At 46.0% G+C, this 23304-nt stretch overlaps 1 protein-coding gene across 1 annotated transcript in view; it reads right to left on the bottom strand.

Annotated features, from left to right (window-relative positions):
* LOC126413025 (facilitated trehalose transporter Tret1-like) overlaps nt 1–23304 on the bottom strand; it is a 51696-nt gene that overhangs the window by 8447 nt on the left and 19945 nt on the right. Inside the window, exon 3 of the mRNA XM_050082918.1 lies at nt 5064–5576. Coding sequence (XP_049938875.1) covers nt 5064–5576 — 513 coding nt within the window. The remainder of the gene's footprint in view (nt 1–5063; nt 5577–23304) is intronic.

Below are 23304 nucleotides of genomic sequence, written 5' to 3'. Positions count from 1 at the left end.
CTAACATCCGCAATTGACGCCTTTTCCTTTACCAAGATTTTCAAAGCAGCTTTACTGCACTTATTTAGAAAATTACTGTTAATTTATATAACTGTGCATCAATGTCACGCGAAATGGGATGAAAGTAAAAATGATGGACTGTTTAGTGTGGTGACTGGTTGTTCTGGCAATTTACAATTACCACATATAATTGGCCAATTAAAATTTGGTAGTCCAAGGAAAAGCCCCATTTTAATTAGTTACTTCACATGAACAAATTCGTTATATGGCACCCATTCATTCCTCCGTTTCGTAAAATCCTACTAATTCTCATAAGTATGTCAGGTCTAAGGCTGAAACCCCTGACACCCGTTTTGGAAACAAACTGCTACACGTATAAATTAAAATTTATCCCATGATTCTTTCTTTATTCATGAGTTGTGCAATCGAGTGAATCTTTTTGAAACATCCTGTATTTGTTACTTATTTAACTTTCTGTATTCGAGAGGTAGTCAAAGTTTTAATTATCACCTCAAAAGATAAAGATATATAACTAATATTTTTTTGTTTGCTGATACAAATCTGCACACATGGTAGACATTGAAATCCCCATGCCTTCACTGCACTAGAGGAGTAAAAAGGAGGTAGACCATTGATAAGGTGAAGATGAGCTGCGCCATTTTCTTTCGTCTGCTCTAGCTGAGTGTTACGGTGCTATGGCGTGGGGATTTCAATGCGTACCAGAACAGTATACAAGTACGGCGACCTCCTTTGCAGCTCACTCCACACCTGTTCGCTTGGCAACATTGCGTACGAGCAGTGTCCAGAAAATGGCGCTCTCTAGTAGGCTGCAGAACACTGCCAGCCATGCCACAAACATCGGATTGTGTGCAGTTGCTGCATGTGACTTCGGAGGACGAGGACTCAAATGCCTGCCTGGACATACAGATTTTAAGTTTTCTGTATTTCCCTAAATCACTCCGCGCAGATGCTGGGATGGTTCCTTTGAAAAGGGTATGGCCGATTTAGTTTCCCATCCTTCCATAATACGAGCTTGTGTTCCATCTCTGATGGCCGCACTGTTGAGACATTAAACAGTAATCTTCCAGCTTTTTGGCAGTGTATGAGATAGAATTTATTTATCTTGTTGGTCTACAGACCAATGAAGAGATTTATCTGTAGGTTGTAAGGGTCTGTCTTCAACAGATCAAATCAACACTTACGCATCTTTGATCCAGCGGATGAGCGTCGCTGAGGAGGAAACCCCTTGTACTAAAAGGATGTGGCTTGGCACCCACCATTCAATTTGTCGCTCACCAGGAGGCTTGTTGCATTTACCCTGCAGCTTCACTCCACGATGCCCACTGGGAGTAATTACCTTGCAGCTGTTCACACATCGAACAGAGTGCTAGCAGCGTCAAATGCGGCACTGCTGGAGTGACACTGAAGCAGCCAATCACGGCTCAAGTTCCAGGAGATACAGCGATGTTCGCAGCGCGAAGCACATACCGGGTTGATAGCATCCCCTGGCGAGGATCGTAGCTGGTAGTGGGGCGAGCAGCGATGGTGCACGTTAAATGGACTTTTAAAACACAGTGGGTTTGGTTCACCATCGCCGGGTCATGTCGGCGAGCAGCAAGCAGCGAGGTGGCAGCATAAGAACACCGTTAGTCAAGCCTGAGCGAGCCTGCAGGGCAGGTCCCGAGTGTTTGCACTCCTTGCGATCGTATGTAAAAGGGAATTAGTGCTGTGGAAGGTTTAATTGGCGATGAAACACCGTTTCAGTGTTAAGTGAGATAATGTGGAATATTTGGACTACCACCTGAGCCTTTGCCAAGAGAGGATCTGGACTGTGTACGTGGTACGAGAGAGGGAATAAAGGGCATTAATTTGTGGAATGGAAATTATTTAGAAAGTCAGAGGAGGATTTCAAAGTATGGATGATTCATAAACTGTTAGTGCATGAATGCGATTGTAGCGTGAGTGTGATTAGGCTCATAGGGATAATGAGTTTGTGATTAAAGTACAATAAACCGCGTGATACCAAATCAGTGTGATCTTCATTTAACCTGGTCATATTAATGATAGTGTTTTAGTGGGAACTTTGATTAAAATTATGGGAATTGTAATAGGGCACATGCCAGGAGGCATAGGTTACACACTTTCTTGAACTGGTGCTTTTATCTTGGGAGTAAGTTCGCCATGCATGCTCTTTTAGCCACAAAGTTTTATTCCCCATTAAAATTTAGATAGCCAAAATATGCGAGTTAGCTTAAATAAAAGGAGGAGCAGGTGAAGTGTACCATTTATTAAGTGCAAGGTGCTTATAATTAAAGTACAGTTACTCACGGAGGACCAGTGTGGGTCATAACTATCGTATGGCAGTGAAACTTGTTAGATATGCTAATGCATTAATGCAGAACCGATTCACGTTGGGAAAAAATGATTTCAAATTGTGGCTGCCAGTTGCAAATCTGGCATTGTGCACCATCTCGTCGATATCTCTGGTGCTCGTATTGAACAAATTTTGCAAGTGGCGTTAATAATAAAATCAACATTGCGTCTTTCCCACGTGTTTAACCTTTTCTGCCCAAGTCCCGTTCCAAATCCGTTACATATGGAAACATTTCTAGACGTCTTTCTTGCACTCACAGTGCCAGATTTGCACCTGGTGGCCAAAATTGAAACAAATGCTTTTCGATAGTAAATCAGTGTTGCATTAATGCACTAGAATATCTACAATGTTTCGTTGGCATACAATAACTACAGCCGACTTGCATTATGGAGGATCACCGGTCAAAATCCGGCCATTCTTTAACTGTTCTGTGATTTTCCTAAATCATTTAAGGCAAATGCAGGAATAGATCCTTTGCAGGGACACGCCCGCTTTTCTTCTCCATCCTTCCCTACTCTGAGCTTGTGCTCTGTTTCTAATGACCTTGTTGTCGACGGGGTCTTAAACAATAATCTTCTCCTCCTCCCCAATAATTACAGCGCACAATGGACCTCTGTAAGAACTTTAATTATCATCACACATGAGGTACACAGATATCCGCAAACAAACAAAAAAATTATCAAACTGAATATACTTATCAGTAGGGAGTGATCTGTATTCCTCAATTATAAGAAATACCTTGTTTTCCGTCTGTTGGTCGCTGTTTTATTATCTCAAAATTACCTGTTTCGAGTGGTGTCGCTCATCCTCCGATCATTACTGTGAAACTGGTAGTGTTTCCTTTTAATTGGTTACTCTGTTACTAAAAGAATGATCTGAAGGTGGGTGTCACTGCCCGAAGGCAGTAATTTTGACGTGATAAAACAGCTGTCATCAGACTGAAAAATAAGCGAAATTTCCTTTAAAAAATATTGTGAAGTAACTTTATTTTTTAAGGTGGCAATTATAACCATGGAATGGTTCCATTCGAAAGTAATCACCAGTTGTGTTAAGACGTTTATCCCACTGGGAGACGGGAGTATCAATTCCTGTTTCATAGAATGCGATCAGATGCTGACGAATTCACAACTGCACCCACTCTTGCATTTCTTCAACCAACTGCACCCAACATCCAAACATCTCTGTCTTCAGGTCGCCAACAATGACCTGCGCTGTACAAAGGATGTTGCAGTGTTTGCAAATCAAATCCCTGAAACGTTGGCTTCATCCGATTGGCAATGTGGGGCGGGCTTTATCGTGCAACAGGATAATTCACCCGACAGCATTCTGTACGTTTTGACCTTATGCCGCATTACAGTTTCTGCTAAGTGTCTTCATAGCACTGTACATTGATTGTGTTCCCATGCTGGAGGAATTCGAGGAGCAGAGGGGCCATGCAGTCAAAGAAGGTCATCAGACCCCATCGAAACTTGTGCGAATAGCTTTGGATTTCTTTGGCAGGGGAGATGTGGGATGTTAGCACTGTTGGTTTCCCCCCGGGGAGTGCCGTCGGATGGAATCATCCTGTTGTAAAATAACGCCCACCCCCATGTTGTCAATTGGGCAGACGTTGCACTTCAGCGATTTTGTTGCGAAACATTGTAACATCGCCCATACAACAGGAATCTTCCGCTGGCGGTCTGAAGAAAGACGTATGGACACCGGCTTCAGTGTCCGCCCCTGGTAGCTGCGTGGTCAGCGCGACAGCTTGTCAATCCTAAGGGCCCGGGTTCGATTCTCGACTGGGTCTGAGATTTTCTCCGCTCAGGGACTGGGTGTCGTGTTGTCCTAATCATCATCATTTCATCCTCATCGACGCGCAAGTCGCCGAAATGGCGTCACATCGAAAGACTTGCACCCGGCGAATGGTCTACCCGACAGGAGGCCCTAGCCACACGACATTTTTATCGGTTTCAGTCAAATGAGGAAGTGCAAAAGTTAGTCCAGCTGTGGATGCGTCATAAACTGATCGTCTCTTCTCCCAGTGGAGCCAACAAAACGGCTCTGAGCACTATGCGACTTAACTTCTGACGTCATCAGTCGCCTAGAACTTAGAACTAATTAAACCTAACTAACCTAAGGACATCACACACATCCATGCCCGAGGCAGGATTCGAACCTGCGACCGTAGCGGTCACGCGGTTCCAGACTGAAGCGCCTAGAACCGCACGGCCACACCGGCCGGCCGTGGAGCCAACAGCCTTACCGCAGTGGTAACACGGGTTTCTGTCAGACCACTGAAGTAAAGTGTTGTCGGGCTTGACTAGCATTTGGATGGGTGACTGTCCGGGACTGTCTAGAGCTGTTGGCAAGCGGAGAGCATCAGCCCTTCAGAGGCCAATTGAGAAGCTACTTGATTGAGAAGTGGCAGCTTCGTCAAGAAAACTGACAACGGCCAGGAGAGCAGCGTGCTGACCACATGCCCATTTACATCGTATCCAGTGATGCCTTCGGCTGACGCCGACATGGCGGTCGGTCGGTGATTTTGAGCCTTCCTAGGCCTGTTTGAATGGAGCCCTACCAGGGGATAAATGTCTTGATGTGCAATGCGATTACTTTTGAATGCAGCCGTTTCACGATCACGTAGTGGCGGGTGTTCGGTTTTCATTTGACTGCCCCCATAAAAAGATTAGTAACGGTGATAACTCGCCACATATACGACGAGCGCGGCGAGGGGCAGCCAGTGGAGGGCGGAGACGTCGGCCCGGGCGACGTCCATGAAGTAGAAGTAGCCGCCCTCGGCGAAGAGCGAGAGCGCGCAGCCGGCGAACGAGATCAGCGACAGCGGCCGCCGGCCCAGCTTGTCGACCGCGGCGGCCGAGGCGCAGCTGGCCCCCACCTGCACGGCGCCCAGCAAGGCGGCGGACGCGTCCGCAGACAGCAGGGAATCCCCGGCGCGCGCCATGATGTCGCCGCTGTAGCTGAGCACGGCGGCCATGCCGGTGGCCGAGCTGAGCACGCTGAAGCCCACGGCCAGCAGCAGCGTGCGCCAGTCCGCGCGGTGCGTCGCCAGGTGGCGCAGCGACGCCAGCACGCCAGCGCCGCCACGCGGCAGCGCCGCGCACTGCTGCGCCAGCGTCGTCTCCGCCTGCACCAGTTCCGCCGATACGTCGGACCGCCCTCGCAGGCGACGTAGGCTCGTCGCTGCCGCCTCCTTCCTGCCCTGTGGTGCACGACACAAACACTACCGTCACGGGCTTCCACGGCAGTTCGGAATGGGGAGCATATGCACCCCTCACCCAAACATGGCCACAGAAAAAAATATCAAGCTTGCATGCTGCCACGCCAAACAGACAAACATGTTACAGACGTAGTACAGGGTTTATCAAAAAGAATCATCCGATTTAAAAATATCATAACTACACTCATGCTCATAAATTAAGGATAATGCTGATACATGACGAAACAACGCTCTGGTGAGCGGTTTGCGGATTTAAATCACCTCGGGGTATGACCATGCGGTGCATTTGACCTGCGGTCGTCGCACGGTGGCGCTGGCAGCAGTCCACAAACGCAGAGGTGTGTTGGTGCATGTCAGAGTACTGTGCAGCGAGTAAGTGTGCAGACGTTTCAGACCTGCTAATAGTGACTGTGTGTTAAAAATGGCTCAAAGAACACATATTGATGACGTAATGAGGGGTAGAATACTAGGGCGATTGGAGGCTGGTCAAATACAGCAGGTCATAGCACAGACACTTTGCCACAAAGTGTGATCTCAAGATTATGGCAACGATTCCAGCAGACAATAAACGTGTCCAGTCGCTACAGTACGGGATGTCCACAATCTAAAACACTAGAAGAAGACCGATATCTCACCATCAGTGCCCGCAGACGGCCATGGAGTACTGCAGGTAGCCTTGATGGCACCTTACCGCAGCCACTGGAAAAGCTGTCACCAGACACACAGTCTACAGACGACTGAACAGACATGGTTTATTCGCCCGGAGACCTGCAAGGTGCATTCCACTGACCCCTGGTCACAGGAGAGCCTGTAAAGCCTGGTGTCAGGAACACAGTACATGGTCATTGGAACAGTGGTCCCCGGTTAAGTCACGGACGAGTCCAGGTATAGTCTGAATAATGATTCTTGCCGAGTTTCCATCTGGCGTGAACCAGAAACCAGATACCAACCCCTTAATGTCCTTAAAAGGAATCTGTACGGACGTCGTGTTTTGATAGTGTGGGGTGGGATTATGATTGGTGCACGTACACCCCTGAATGTCTTTGATAGAGGAACTGTAACATCAGGTGTATTAGGACGTTATTTTGCACCAGTATGTCCGCTTTTCACGGGTACAATGGGTCCCACCTTCCCCTGATGGATGATAACGCACGGCCCCACCGAGCTGCCATCGTGGAGGAGTACCTTGAAACAGAAGATATCTGGCGAATGGAGTGGCCTGCCTGTTCTCCAGACCTAAACCCCATCGAGCACGTCTGGGATTCTCTCGGTCGTCGTAGCGCTGCACGTCTTCAAACAACTACGACACTACAGGAGCTCCGACAGACACGGTGCAAGAATGGGAGGCTATACCCGAACAGCTGCTCGACCGCCTGATCTATAGTTGCCAATCCGTTATGCGTCCTGTGTATGTGTGCTTCGTGATCATATCCCATATTGATGTCGGGGTACATGCGCAGGAAACAGTAGTGTTTTGTAGCACATGTGTTTCGGGACGGTTTTCTCAACTTATCACCAATACCGTGGACTTACAGATCTGTCTCGTGTCTGTTCCCTATGTACCTATGCTATCAGCGCCACTTCTGTGTAGTCCCACGTTGTGCGGCTCCACATTCTGCAAAAATCCTTAATTTATGAGCATGAGTGTATTATGTTACTTGAGTACGTGCGTCAACAACGTACTGTTGGAAAGAGCAAACTCGAGTTTTACTTGACTCCCGGTAGGTAGCAGCAACATGCGCCCACTTCAGTTCTAGTAAAAATGGTGTCGGGGCAACAGAAAGCAAATTGTGTTTCACATTTTGCGCAGTGCGGGTCATCAGTAAACGTTCAGTGTGACTTTCGTAGTAGGTATGATGTGGATCCTCCTACAGCACAGAGCATTAGACGATGGTATGAACAGCTCCGAGAAACAGGTTGTTTGTGTAAAGGAAAATCGCCTGGTCGTCCCCGAGTGTCTGACACAGACTTAGAATACATCCGCCATAGTTTCACAAGGAGTCCGCAGAAATCCGTCCGCCGTGCAGCTCGACAGCCCAACATGTCCCCGATGTCGGTCTGGCGTGTGTTGCGTCGACATTTGCACATGAAACCACACAAAACTCAGCTACTGCAAGATCTTCGTGAACGTGACAAACATCAACCTGTGGAGTTCTGTAATTTCGTTCTTGGCAAGAAGGAGGACAACAGTTTTCTTCCGGTTATCGTTTAGGCAACATTCCATTTAAATGTAAAGGTGAACGGTTCAAAATGGTTCAAATGGCTCTGAGCACTATGGAACTCAACTGCTGAGGTCATCAGTCCCCTAGAACTTACAACTACTTAAACCTAACTAACCTAAGGACATCACACACATCCATGCCCGAGGCAGGATTCGAAAGTGCGACCGTAGCGGTCGCACGGTTCCAGACTGTAGCGCCCAGAACCGCTTGGCCAAGGGTGAACGGTCATAATGTGAGAAAGTGGGGTATGGAACAACCACATGTACAACATGACAGGGATTCTCCAAAATTTGCCGGACGGGGTGGCCGAGCTGTTCTAGGCGCTACAGTCTGGAACCGCGCGACCGCTACGGTCGCAGGTTCGAATCCTGCCTGCGGCATGGATGCGTATGGTATCCTTAGGTTGGTTAGGTTTAAGTAGTTCTAAGTTCTAGGGGACTGATGACCTCAGAAGTTAAGTCCCATAGTGCTCAGAACCATTTCTCCAAAATTTAATGTGTTTTGTGCAGTTTTACAGGAAAGGCTTTTGATCTGTTTTTCTGTGCCGAGAACACTGTTACAGGAAGCACATATCTCGATGTGCTTGAGAACTTTCTTTTCCCACAGTTAGAGACTGATTCGAAAGTCTTCATTTAGCAACAGAATGGTGCACCACCACAATGGGATCTGCATTACTAAACGATGGATCAGTCGCACTGAACCAAATGACTTAGCCATACACTGCTGGACTCCAAGGTCACTGGACCTGACTGTATGTGATTATTTCTTGTGGCGGTTTGTAAAAGTCTCTGTTTATGTGCCTCCAATACCAACAACGATGAATGAACTGAGAGATCGAACAACAGCAGCTGTGGAAGCTGTAACTCAAGACATGCTTGCTGCAGTGTGGTAATAATGTGAATAACGCATTGACATATGCCGTGTATCTCAAGGGGGCATATTGAACACCTATGAAAGGTATGAAAAAAAAAAAGCTTTTTGAGTTTCCCGTTCACCAAGAAACAAAATTCATTGTGTGTGTTTATTAGTTTCAAAAATATAGACGTGCCAAATCGGACTTTTCACGCCACGAGGTATGCTGCGATTGTAAAGCTATGTTTACAGTGGCACCAATGGTCGTCAGACGCCGTCGCCAGAAGTCATCTGAGGACATAGGACGACAGCTTGGTCACGGTGCGTCCCGACTCATTTGTCAGTTTTTGCCGCGATGTAGTTTCGTTATATTAGTCTAGAATCTATTCTACTTATGAAGTAGGTTACATTTTAACCTCCAAGGTCGGGATGCACGCCATGACGTCTTTGTACTTGGAGACGAGTGCTGCATTGCGGCGTCTACTTTCAAAAAGATGCCAGATGAACTACATCTGTCTCGGAAAGAACAGGTGAAGTGTTGAGCACTCTGTCATCAGTTATCGGAATTAGCAGACAAGTTTTACGAAATACCCGTGCACTGCGAAAATATGTAGTGTCAGTGATACACCGCACTATGGATATCTCCAAAACACATTGTTCAGCGTATGGTTCATTATGCCACAGTTCATTATGCTAGAGTGGCGACTTCGATGTATAAAGGTTTTGCCAAAGAGGTTATCAGCACATAATGGGAAATTTACTTGGTGAAAATAATGTTTCTATTACATGACGAATTGAAGAAAAGTGTGTGTTAGCAAAAGCAAATATTATGTAACTAATGAAATGTAGATTTGTGGTTTCACAGCACCTCACTTTATTCTAAAAACGGTGAATATTAATGCAATACTACCAGTAGGTATATTCAGATAATCAGATTCTAGTACTGGAAACTTCACTGCCCTTTAAATGCTTGCTCAGTGAACTTTGGAAAGGACGCAACAAGATTTCTGGTGGCAGTATTATTTCAGACTGAGTGTAGCTTTTAATAAAGAAAAACAACTATATTATAGTATCTTTTCGGGGCACTTGCACAGAGCACAGATCCAAAATTCGGTATAGAATAAATTCAAAATTTCGTAGTATTTGCGGTGCAAGAGCGAAAATATTACCTTTTAAATTAGTATTTAGGTCATCGTAAACAGCATCCAACATAGCATACAAAAACTTTGAAAATGCTCTCTTCAGAACGCAGCGTACCCCTAATTACTGGAATGGTGTAATCGCCAGATGTCAAATATCACCACTTCTAGTTTTACTTGAGCGAGAATTGCATCTTTAATGTGAGTATTGGATTTTTTTAACAGAGCTCAAATCACACCTCTACAAGCACTCGAAATCTATTTTGCTTAATTTATTTCAAGTTGTGCAGACATAGACGTCAATTAACCGTCAATGACTATCATTCAGCAGACGTGTGAAAGACAAACAGAAAGATTAAAACTGTGTGCCGGACCAGACTTGGGACCCGGGTCCCGAGTTCGAGTCTCGGTCCGGCACGCAGTTTTAATCTGCCAGGAAGTTTCATATCAGCGCACCCTCCGCTACAGAGCGAAAATCTCATTCTGGGGACAAACAGAAAGTTTGCGATAAGATACTATGGACACCTATAGCACAGTAAAATGGAAACACATACGTACACCAAATATGCGAACCACTTCATGTAACAAAATAACGAGCCTACTGGCATAAAAATGCCAGTAAGCAATAATAATAATTTGCAGACAGCTGATTTCCACCTACCACAACCCAAAGAGATCCACTACACTAACTTTAATCACGCAATGAAGAGCCAAAGAAACTGGTACACGTGCCTAATATCGTGTAGGGCCCCAGCGAGCACCCAGAAGTGCCCCAACAAGACGTGGAATGGACTCGAATAATGTCTGACGCACCACTGGAGGGAATTGACGCCATGAATCCTGCAGGGCTGTCCACAGATCTGTAAGAGTACGAGAGGCGGAAATCTCTCCTGAACAGCACTTTGCAAGGCATCCCAGATATGCTCAATAACGTTCATGTCCGGGAGGGGGCGGGGGGGTTTGGTGGCCAGCGGAAGAATGTTCCTGGCGCCACTCTGTAGCAATTCTGGGCGTGTGCGGTATCGCATTATCCTGATGGAATTGCCCAAGTCCGTCGGAATGCACAATCGACATGAATGGATGCAGGTGATCAGACAGGATGCTTACGTACCCGTCATCTGTCAGAGTTTTATCTAGACGTACCAGCGGTCCCATATCATTCCAACTGCACACGCCTCACAACATTACAGAGCCTGCGCCTGCTTGAACAGTCCCCTGCTGAAATGGTAGGGTCCATGGATCCATGAGGTTATCTCCATACCCGTACACGTCCATCCGCTCGAGACAATTTGAAACGAGACTCGTCCGATCAGGCAGCATGTTCCCAGCCATCAACAGTCCAATGTCGGTGTTGACGGGCCCAGGCGAGGCGTAAAGCTTTGTGTCGTGCAGTCATCAAGGGTACACGAGTGGTCCTTCGGCTCCGCAATGCCATATCGGCGATGTGTCGTTGAATGGTTCGCACGCTGACACTTGTTGATGGCCCGGTACTGAAATCTGCAGCAGTTTGTGGAGGGGCTGCATATCTGTCACGTTGAACGATTCTCTTCAGTCGTCGTTGGCTCCGATCTTGCAGGATCTTTCTCCAACGGCAGCGATGTCGGAGATCTGATGTTTTACAGGATTCCTGTTATTCACGGTACGCTCGTGAAATGGTCGTACGGGAAAAACCCCCTCCATCGGTATCTCGGAGATTCTGTGTCCCATCGCTCGTGAGCCGACTATAACACCACGCTCAAACTCTTTTAAATCTTGATAACCTGCCATTATTGTAGCAGCAGTTACCGCTCAACAACTGCGCCAGACACTTGTCTTATATAGGCGTGGCCTGTAGCGCCGTATTTTGCCCGTTTACATATTATTTTCATATCTATGCCTATACCAGTTTCTTTGGTGCTTTATTGTAAGATACACCATCCTTGTCGCTTGAACAAATTATTTGTCGAGGTTATAATGTACACCTAAAACTTTCGATAAAGATTTTGCCTACTTGTGGTTTCCAATAAACCTGCAATTTCAGTCCATATATTCCGAAGTATATCCCGAGTGTGACATTTGTCATCCTCAGGATGACGCGAACTAGACGTTTGACTAAACGTATCAGTTTCTCACAGTCCGTCTTTCGTGTCGTGTCAACTATTATGACAGAAAAAATCAAACTCATTTGAATTTCACCGATTCGCTAACGATGGGTGTCGTGCAGGTCGAGACGTGGACAGGGATTGCAGTATTGTCGATTCCAAGCTACAGTTGCGTTACATGTAAACAAAATGCTTCGCTTTTGAAGAAAGAAAGTATCCTGCAAAATCTGTCTCTCGCCTGCTTGTAGAAGTTTTTACTTACCACCACCATCAGTGATGACAAACGGCGACAAATGGAATAAAATTCACTAAATAACTCGGACTGGGTTTGACAAACACAAGAGAACGCTCAGAACACTACTGAATGCTCACTGCCTGTAGAAAAAGTGTGACGTAGGTGCGCAGATGACTCCTAAACTCGACTGCTATCGTTCACGACTCCAACTATAGCACACTGGCTGCTGCAGGGGTAGGAGAGGTGGGAGAAACAAACCCACTTCCTCCTTGTAGGACAAGAAGCACTATGCAATCTTCATCACGTGCATAATGTCTAGTACAGTGCTTCACTTCCACGGCGTACTATCTGATCAAAAGTATCTGGACATCTTTTAGGGGACATTAATATGCCTTTATGCCGGCTTGATATCTACATCTACATCTACATCTATACTCCGCGAGCCACCTTACGGTGTGTGGCGGAGGGTACTTATTGTACCACTATCTGATCCCCCCTTCCCTGTTCCATTCACGAATTGTGCGTGGGAAGAACGACTGCTTGTAAGTCTCCGTATTTACTCTAATTTCTCGGATCTTTTCGTTGTGATCATTACGCGAGATATATGTGGGCGGTAGTAATATGTTGCCCATCTCTTCCCGGAATGTGCTCTCTCGTAATTTCGATAATAAACCTCTCCGTATTGCGTAACGCCTTTCTTGAAGTGTCCGCCACTGGAGCTTGTTCAGCATCTCCGTAACGCTCTCGCGCTGACTAAATGTCCCCATGACGAATCGCGCTGCTTTTCGCTGGATCATGTCTATCTCTTCTATTAATCCAACCTGGTAAGGGTCCCATACTGATGAGCAATACTCAAGAATCGGACGAACAAGCGTTTTTAAGCTACTTCTTTCCTCGATGAGTCACATTTTCTTAGAATTCTTCCTATGAATCTCAACCTGGCGCCTGCTTTTCCCACTATTTGTTTTATGTGATCATTCCACTTCAGATCGCTCCGGATAGTAACTCCTAAGTATTTTACGGTCGTTACCGCTTCCAATGATTTACCACCTATGGCATAATCGTACTGGAATGGATTTCTGCCCCTATGTATGCGCATTATATTACATTTATCTACGTTTAGGGAAAGCTGCCAGCTGTCGCACCATGCATTAATCCTCTGCAGGTCCTCCTGGAGTACGTACGAGTCTTCTGATGTTGCTACTTTCTTGTAGACAACCGTGTCATCTGCAAATAGCCTCACGGAGCTACCGATGTTGTCAACTAAGTCATTTATGTATATTGTAAACAATAAAGGTCCTATCACGCTTCCCTGCGGTACTCCCGAAATTACCTCTACATCTGCAGATTTTGAACCGTTAAGAATGACATGTTGTGTTCTTTCTTCTAGGAAATCCTGAATCCAATCACAAACCTGGTCCGATATTCCGTAAGCTCGTATTTTTTTCACTAAACGTAAGTGCGGAACCGTATCAAATGCCTTCCTGAAGTCCAGGAATACGGCATCAATCTGCTCGCCAGTGTCTACGGCACTGTGAATTTCTTGGGCAAATAGGGCGAGCTGAGTTTCACATGATCTCTGTTTGCGGAATCCATGTTGGTTATGATGAAGGAGATTTGTATTATCTAAGAACGTCATAATACGAGAACACAAAACATGTTCCATTATTCTACAACAGATTGACGTAAGCGAAATAGGCCTATAATTATTCGCATATGATTTATGACCCTTCTTGAAAATGGGAACGACCTGCGCTTTCTTCCAGTCGCTAGGTACTTTACGTTCTTCCAGCGATCTACGATAAATTGCTGATAGAAAGGGGGCAAGTTCTTTAGTATAATCACTGTAGAATCTTAAGGGTATCTCGTCTGGTCCGGATGCTTTTCCGCTACTAAGTGATAGCAGTTGTTTTTCAATTCCGATATCGTTTATTTCAATATTTTCCATTTTGGCGTCCATTTTGGGAACCTTTTAAATTAGGTGTGTGAATGTTTGTGGATGGATGACAATCCATTCTTCCTCAACAGTCAAAACCAGACAAGGTAGAGATGTTGGATGCTGGTGTCTGGAGCGAAGTCGACATTCTGGCTCATCACAAAAGTCTTCCATTGGGTCCAGGTCTAGACACTGGGCAGGCCCGCACATGTCAGGCATGTTATCGTCCTCAAACCACTGTCTCAAAGGTCCTGCTCTCTGACAGGCTCCATTGTCACTCAATACAGAAACAATCGCCATCTCCGATCTGTTCCTCTACTGTACGCAGTACTCAATGCTGCAAAATGTGTTTACATCCTTCGACATTTAGTGTTTTCTTAAACACAATAAGGGAATCAGACGCTTACCATGAGAAACACTTCCATACCTCATCTGTCGGCACTACACAAGATGGCTGCTAGCATGGTATTTTTCAAAACAAAACCTCCTACCGGATTTCCGCAGGATATGTGGAGATTCATCACTTCAATTGACTCGTTTCCAGCTACCCACTGTCCAATGGCGTCGCCCTTAACACCTCTTCAGGCATCCCTTCGCATTGAGTACAGAAAAGTGTGGCTTATGAAGGACTGCTCGTCTATTGCAGCCTACTCTCTTTAACTCCCTACGTGCATTCATTGAGCTACCTGGACTGCTGGTAACGTTTGAGAACTCACGAGTGATCCCCATTGGTGCATTGATGAATCCGCAGGTCGTGGTCTAGGGGCTAGCTAGCGTTGCTGCCTCTTGATCAGGGGATCCGATCGGGTCGGGGATTTTCTCCACCATAGGACTGGGTGTTTGTGTTGTCCTCATCCTTTCATCATTCATGAAAGTGTCGAGACTGGACAGTGAAAAGATTTGGAATTTTTACGGGCGCTACAACCAAGCAGTTGAGTGCTCCACGAACCAGATATCATCATCACATATTGCTGATTACACGTGAAGTTTTACGGCCATGCTCTGCAATGCTCGCCGGCACTGTCAGTCTATACATGAAGTCTGCAGGGTTTGTCTGTGGTTCTTCCTTCGCGTTTCCACTTCACATTCACAACAGTAACAGTTGACCCGGGCAGATTTAGAAGGAGCTACATGTCCCTGATGGATGTGTGATAGCCAATGACTAGTCCTCATTCGTAGCCATTGCACCCTCTGGATCGACCCATTCTGCCGTTACCGGCCCTCTACTGTCAACACAATATTCCCGGCCTCCTCTTACACTGGTGAGTCCGCCTCTTGTTATCTCTAGCGGTCATTTCAACATTACCTATGTGTATCTGCATACTTCTGGTCAGTTAGTGTATTGTTTCCTAATAACGTAGGTGTTGAGCAGAACGAATCTACACTCATGCTCATAAATTAAGGATCATGCTGATACATGGTCAAACAACGCTCTGGTGGGTGGTTTGAGGGTTTAAATCACCTTGGGGTATCACCATTCGGTACATACGACCTGGGGCCGTCGCACGGTGGCGCTGGAAGCAGTCCACATATGCAGAGGTGAGTTGGTGCGTGTCAGAGTACGGTGCAGCTAGTAAGTGTGCAGATGTTTTCAGACGTGCTAATGGTGTCTGTGTGTTGAAAATGGCTCAAAAACACATATTGATAACGTTATGAGGAGTAGAGTACTAGGACGACTGGAGGCTGGTCAAACACAGCAGGTCGTAGCATGGACTCTCCATGTGCGACAAAGTGTGATCTCAAGATTATGGCAACGATTCCAGCAGACAGCAAACGTGTCCATGCGCTACAGTATGCGACTTTCACAGCGTACAACATCACAAGAAGATCGATATCTCACCATCAGTGCCCGCAGACGGCCACGGAGTACTGCAAGTAGCCTTGCTCGGGACCTTACCGCAGCCACTGGAACAGTTGTCTCCAGACACAAAGTCTACAGAGGACTGAACAGACGTGGTTTATTCGCCTGGAGACCTGCAAGGTGCATTCCACAGAGCCCTGGTCACAGGAGAGCCCGTAAAACCTGGTGTCAAGAACACAGTACATGGTCATTGGAACAGTGGTCTTAGGCTATGTTCACGGACGAGTCCAGGTATAGTCTGAACAGCGATTCTCGCCGGGTTTTATTCTGGCGTGAAGCAGGAACCAGATACAAACCCATTAATGTCCTTGAAAGGGACCTGTATGGAGGTCGTGGTTTGATGGTGTGGAGTGGGATTATGATTGGTGCACGTATACCCCTGCATGTTTTTGACAGAGGAACTGTAACAGGTCAGGTGTATCGGGACGTCATTTTGCGCCAGTGTGTCCGCCTTTTCAGGGGTGCAGTGGGTCCCACCTTCCTCCTGATGGATGATACCGCATGGCCCCACCGAGCTGCCATCGCGGAGGAGTACAAAAGTACAAAAGAGTAACGCAGCAATTGCTACCTCCCACAGAAGATATCTGGCGAATGGAGTGGCCTGCCTGTTCTCCAGACCTAAACCCCATCGAGCACGTCTGGGATTCTCTCGGTCGACGTGTCGCTGCACGTCTTCAAACCACTACGACACTTCAGGAGCTCCGACAGTCACTGGTGCAAAAATGGGAGTCTATACCCCAGCAGCTGCTTGACCACCTGATCCAGAGTATGCCAACCCGTTGTGCGTCCTGTGTACGTGTGCATGGTGATCATATCCCATATTGATGTCGGGGTACATGCGCAGGAAACAGTGGCGTTTTGTAGCACATGTGTTTCGGGACGGTTTTCTCAACTTATCACCAATACCGTGGACTTACAGATCTGTCTCGAGTCTGTTCCCAATGTACCTATACTATCAGCGTCAGTTCTGTGTAGTGCCACGTTGTGTGGCACCACATTCTGCAATTATCCTTAATTTATGAGCATGAGTGTAGCTCGAAGTATCCGACCTCCAGCGATTCTCCCACTTCAATAGAAATGCCAAATTTCGTTGTGCATACGGTGGTGATTGAGTATCAGCTAGACGAATGTCAGGAAACGTAAAGTGTGTTATTTGTAAGTTGGCTAATTACAAGAGGAGGTTGCGGTGAGCGGACGAAGAGAGGTCGGGCACCATTGTAGAGACCATCGCGATGTGAGGAGCCTCATGATGGAAACAAGTACTGCCTGTCTCTCTCACTGGAGACAGCTTAACCCCTGCTTCATCCTTCCACGACAGCAGAAGATAGGCATGGAGGTAAAGATCGTTCAAACGTTGTTCGCAATCGAAGTTGTAATCTTCTTACGTAATGATACTTTTAATAAAAATCCCAACTGCAGCAGTTACAATTGCCTCGTCACAGCATTCCATAACCTGTGCGGCGGCGCGACTCTTTCCGTCCCTTTACGACGGACCTGCACCTACCTGTGAAATAGTCTCAGCAGATCACCAGTAGGGAAGCCGAGTGAAGCCTACTGTACTTCGACGTGAACCAGGCTGCAATTAAAGTCACTAATCTACGTTTCGGGAGAAAGTTTTCATATGAAATGAAAGGTTGGAAATTTTGTCCTCAATTAATATATTCTGAAACTTACGTGAAAAAGTATCACTGCCAGGCCCGTGCTAGTCTTAACACAGTCACAATCCCTTTCACTCACGTTAGCAAGTTTATGGTGTTGCATTTCTCGAAAACGTAATAGCTACAAAAATACTGATTGTTTTAGATCGACAATGCTCGCCAAATATTAAGTCTGGCGGTGCCAAATGCAGCCACAGTTTTTAGCCACCGACCTGCTCAATACGCCACGCGGAATATGTCTTTTCTCGTCACAAAATTCACTTAAAAATTTCGAAATTTCTACACACACATCGGAATAATTATGCCGTCACTTTCCAACACTTTTGATGTATGAAACACTGCTAGATCCGGTACCTTATCATTTCCACCGGAACTACTACTGCACACGTCCGATCTCTTCATCTCAGTCTTCTCTACCAGCAGAGTAAGGCGCACGAAGAATATTGCTTTACCATTGGTCAGTTTACTCAACAGCCAATAGCAAAACAACACTCTCCCGTGTCAGTCCGCGCTTTTCATCAATAACCAATGGCAAAATAGTAAATCTAACGACTGCACCTTTTACCGACGTAATTATCTAATATGCTGAAGTTTTGTTTATGCATAAAGTTATTTACTATTGTAAATATATTAACTTCCCTTTACCATAAACTTACTTTACAAATCTATTCTACAAAAACCCCCTTTATTCATATCCATACTTCTTCGAAATGTTCCCACACTAAATCCTACTACATTACTCGTTAAACAATTATCTTCATATTAACCTTAAACTACACTCACGCATCATTCATACTGCTAAAACACATTTATAACATTTTACATACACAAAAAGACATAATAACACTTTATGAAAGTACTAGAACAGTTTATGAAAGACATTCAATTACTTTAGTGCACTCTAATGGGCACAATCGAAACTAAAATCACAGTCCCCCTATCCAATATTGTCCTCTATCGGCTGATACATAAACTACGTGCGCGTCCAGTCTCGCGTCACCATCTGTCACTACCCAGCTCTGAGACACATCTCCCACTTAACCGCCTCCAAGGTAGGATCGTTATACGGCGCTACGCCTCACCTGCAACATAATTTTTCGAACGTGGAGCAGCGACTTCATTCTGCCAGTATAGGCAGGCGCTGCGCGTGATTCCTAGATGGGCCAGGACTGACTCATCACGCATTTGGACAAAATATTGGAAAAAAACAGTCACAACGGCGAAGTACAAAAGAGTAACGCAGCAATGGCTACCTCCCACATAGCTGCCAGCTAGTAACGTTGTCTGCAACCAAAAACAAGTAACTACTGTCTGAAGACTGCCGACTTCTACAGACTAATCGATTTAGTCTTGAGAGCCGATCAGAAAACTTACAATTAACAAATTTCTCGTGAAATCTCAAAACTACTGGAAATTTCACAAACATTCATCCATTCTCACAAGACTACAATGTACAGGATGTTTGGGGTATAAGGGCAGATATTTCTACTGATGACTGAGGACAGTGTACTGCTGAATATTATATCGGCATTTACTTCATTTCCGGAGTAATAATGAAAGGTATCATGAGTAGAATGTTTTTAGGTTGGTTAGTACCTCCAAGTATGCTTGGCATAAGCAAGCCATTAATGTTTATTTTCCTTGGGCAGCAGGTCAGGTATTGAAGTGTGAACGCGTGGAAGCCAGGTAGTAAGAGGAAGTAGTAAATTATGTGATGTGTTTGTGAGAAGACTATTACGAGGGGCATTTGAGAAATTCGTGCAAAAATAAAAACTACTTATATGTTTGGAGTAAACCTTTTTTATTTTCCGACATAGTCTTCTTTTAGACTTATACACTTCGTCCAATGCTGTTCTAATTTGTTGATCCCTTCTGAATAATAGGAATTGTCCAAGTCTCCAAAATAGCTATTAGTTGCTGCAATCACCTCCTCGTCTGAATAAAATCATTATCCCGCCAGCCATTTTTTCAAATTGGGGTACAAATAGTAGTCTGAGGGAGCCAAGTCTGGAGAATAGGGAGGATGTGAAACGAGTTGGAATCCTATTTCCATTAATTTTGCGACCACTAGAGCTGAGATGTGTGCTGGTGCATTGTCGTAATGGGAAAGGACTTTTTTGCGGTCCAGTCGCCGTCGTTTTTCTTGCAGCTCGGGTTTCAAAGGATCCAATAACGATTAATAATATGCATGTGTAATAGTTTTACCCTTTTTCGAGTAGTCGATGAGGATTATCCTTTGCGAATCCCAAAAGACAGTCGCCATAACCTTTCCGGCCGAAGGAATGGTCTTCGCCGGCCGCTGTGGCCGAGCGGTTCTAGGTGCTCCAGTCCGGAACCGCTCTGCTGCTACGGTCGCAGGTTCGAATTCTGCCTTGGGCATGGATGTGTGTGATGTCCTTCAGTTAGTTAGGTTTAAGTAGTTCTAAGTCTAGGGGACTGATGACCTTAGATGCTAAGTCCCATAATGCTAAGAACCATTTGAACCATCTGAATGGTCTTCGCCTTTTTTGGTGCAGATTCTCCCTTGGTAAGCCATTGTTTATGTGGTGTCACCGCCAGACACCACACTTGCTAGGTGGTAGCTTAAATCGGCCGCGGTCCATGTAGTACATGTCGGACCCGCGTGTCGCCACTGTGATCGCAGACCTAGCGCCACCACCAAGGCAGGTCTCGTGATACGAGAGAGCAATCGCCCCAGTTGTATGAGAACCTAGCTACAGCCCAGTTGTACGAGAACCTAGCTACCGACCAGATGTATGAAGCCTTTCTCTCTCATTAGCCGAGAGACAGAATAGCCATCCGCTAAGTTAATGGCTACGAACTAGCAAGGCGCCATTTGTATCAGTGCCTATAGCTTACGAGTATTCAAGAGAGATGTATTCCAAGGACTAATAAAAAGATAAGTAATAAGAATCTAAATACTTTTCTTCTTATTCATTTATAAGTTCTCATGTTCCAGACTTCACGCCCGTCTGCTTTAGCCGTGCGTGCCCTATCGGCTACAGCGTTAGTCTAGAGTTCATTTTCAGCCATCTCCACTTCACGGTGTCGGCCCAGCTACCGACACAACATTTATTGGCGACGAGCAAAAGAGTTTGTATTAATTCGTTTACAACATTGGCGACGATTTAAAGTGTTTTCTGATTGCTTACATTTCATTGTGTCATGGCTTCGCCACATTCTCCAGATGTACTGTCCGAATTTTATCGCTTGCAGAATCAGCAGACGCAGGCGTTACTGGATGCCCTTGGACAGCTCGTCCAGGGTCAACGTACCATTCTAACCGATGCGGCCGCCGCCGCTTCTTCGCTACCGCTGCCACTAAACGCTGTTGCACCTCCCTTTCGACCATACGTGGCAGCCGAGGAGACGTGGCAAGAGTGGTCTCGCCAGTTCAACTTCCACCTTGCTGCCTACAGAATTCAAGGTAATGAGCGGCAGCCGTATTTGCTTTCTTGTGTCGGTGTGTCCACATACCGTGTGATAGTGAAATTGTTTCCCCGACGCGACGTAGCAACTTTGTCCTACGAGGAAATTTTGTCTGCATTAGATGCCTATTTCAAAGAAACAGTTAATGTGGTTGCAAAACGGTATACGTTCTTTCGTACAAAACGTACGGCCGGTCAAACTAATAGGGAGTGGGTAGCAACATTGCAAGGACTTACTAGGGACTGTGCCTTTGAATGTGACTGTGGTCTTTCTTATTCAGATACAATGGTGCGTGATGCAATTGCACAGAACGTTTCTGATGTTCGCATACGGGAGCAAATTTTGAAACTAGTTAATCCCTCCCTTCAACAAGTGATAGACATATTGGATAGACAGGACACACTTGACTGTGCTCAGGAATCTTTTGACACTTCGCCCGCCGTGTGTAACATTAACCGGCCCGCTGGACGCGCTGCGCGGCCCGGTAACCGGGCCTTGCGCACGTCGACACAGCGACCGCCGCGTGCTAAGCCAGGTGTGCCGCGCCAGCCCACAAATGCAGTGAAATCATGCCCGCGGTGTGCTACTAGACATTCGCGTGAACATTGCCCGTCACGCCAAGCTATTTGCTTTTTCTGCAATAAGAAAGGACATGTTCAAAGTGTTTGCCAGGAAAAGCTCAGATCAGACAATCACAATCATTCCAGGCCCTTTGCTTCGCGCCGGAATCGAACCAAGGACACTCAGGCTCGTGGACCTTCGCCTATGGACATTCATGTCGTTAATTCCACTTCGTCCAGTGACACTTTCTCTAACAGTAACTGTGTTCGTCCCACAAAAACTGTGCGTCGACGTCGCCGGAAATCACGTCAATTAGCAAGTGATTCTGTACCAGTGTCTATTCAACTTGCACAAACCAGTCGCTCTTGTCGTCAGCAGAACAATAAACTTTTTGTGGACTTAGACTTTGAAGGCAAAGTGATACCATTCCAGCTCGATACCGGAGCTGCAGTTTCATTGCTCAATCACGACACGTACAAACAACTGGGCAAACCTCCGTTGCGTTCCGCAAATGTTAAGCTAACTACATATTCCGGACAGAAAATTCCTGTGTTAGGACAGTGCAGCCTTCTTGCAACATACAAGGGACAAACAAAACTTGTGTCATTTTACGTTCTTCGTTCTTCTTCTGCAGTGAACTTGTTTGGTCTCGATTTATTTAAGTTGTTTAACATGTCTATTGTAAATCAGGTCCTCTCAGTGAATCAGACTGTGCCTTCAGACAGTGTTTCTAGTGTATGTGAAGAATTTGCAGACATTTTTGCACCGGGCTTAGGTTGCGCTAAAAACTATGAAGCACATTTGGAACTGGGAGGAAACGCGCAACCGAAATTTTTCAGAGCGCGCAATGTTCCCCACGCATTGCGTCAGGAGGTCGCAAGAACGTTGAACAATGTAGAATCACAAGGTGTGAGTGAATGTGCGCAATGCCTCTTTCATTTCAGCTCCGCTTCATCGCTTACGCCGTACGGGTGTTCCGTTTCTCTGGACGACGGAATGCGAACGCGCCTTTCGCCAGTTGAAATCGGCGTTGCTTTCTAATACTTGCCTTACGCCATTCGATCCCCAGAAACCCCTTTTGTTGATGGTAGATGCATCGGATTTCGGGATCGGTGCTGTGCTTGCGCACAAAGTTGGCTCCCATGATCGCCCTATTGCCTTTGCGTCCAAATTGCTCTCGTCTGCGCAACGAAATTATTCACAGATAGAGAAAGTAGCTTTGGCTCTCGTGTTTGGTGTTACTAAGTTCCATGATTTCTTGTATGGTCGTCACTTTACCATCATCAAAGACCACAAACCTTTGACATCGCTTTTTCATCCGACCAAGCCTGTACCTCCACGTACAGCGCAGAAATTCATTCGCTGGTCTATTTTCCTCTCGCAGTACCGCTACGATATCTTGTATCGGTCCACTGCTAAGCACGGAAACGCCGATGCGTTGTCCCGTTTGCCTGTTGCTCAGGATAAAGCATTCGATTCTTCCGAACTTGCTTGCATGTTCATTGATTCGGAAACCGATGAAGTGGTCGAATCGTTTCCGATTGATTTTCGTCGTGTCGCTACAGCCACAGCTGCTGACCCTGTCCTTGCTACTGTTTTACGTTTTGTTGCTACGCAATGGCCTTTGTCAAAGTCTCGGATCGAGGATCCGTTGGTTCGCCGATTTTTTGCTCACAAGGAGAGACTTTTTGTTCGACGTGGTGTTTTGTTGTTGCGTTCTGATAATGATCAGTCCA

The sequence above is a fragment of the Schistocerca serialis genome, chromosome 7, assembly GCF_023864345.2.
Source record: "Schistocerca serialis cubense isolate TAMUIC-IGC-003099 chromosome 7, iqSchSeri2.2, whole genome shotgun sequence".
Lineage (NCBI taxonomy): Eukaryota > Metazoa > Arthropoda > Insecta > Orthoptera > Acrididae > Schistocerca > Schistocerca serialis.
The sequence above is the reverse complement of the archived record's forward strand: the minus strand, read 5'-3'. Positions and strand labels throughout refer to the sequence as shown.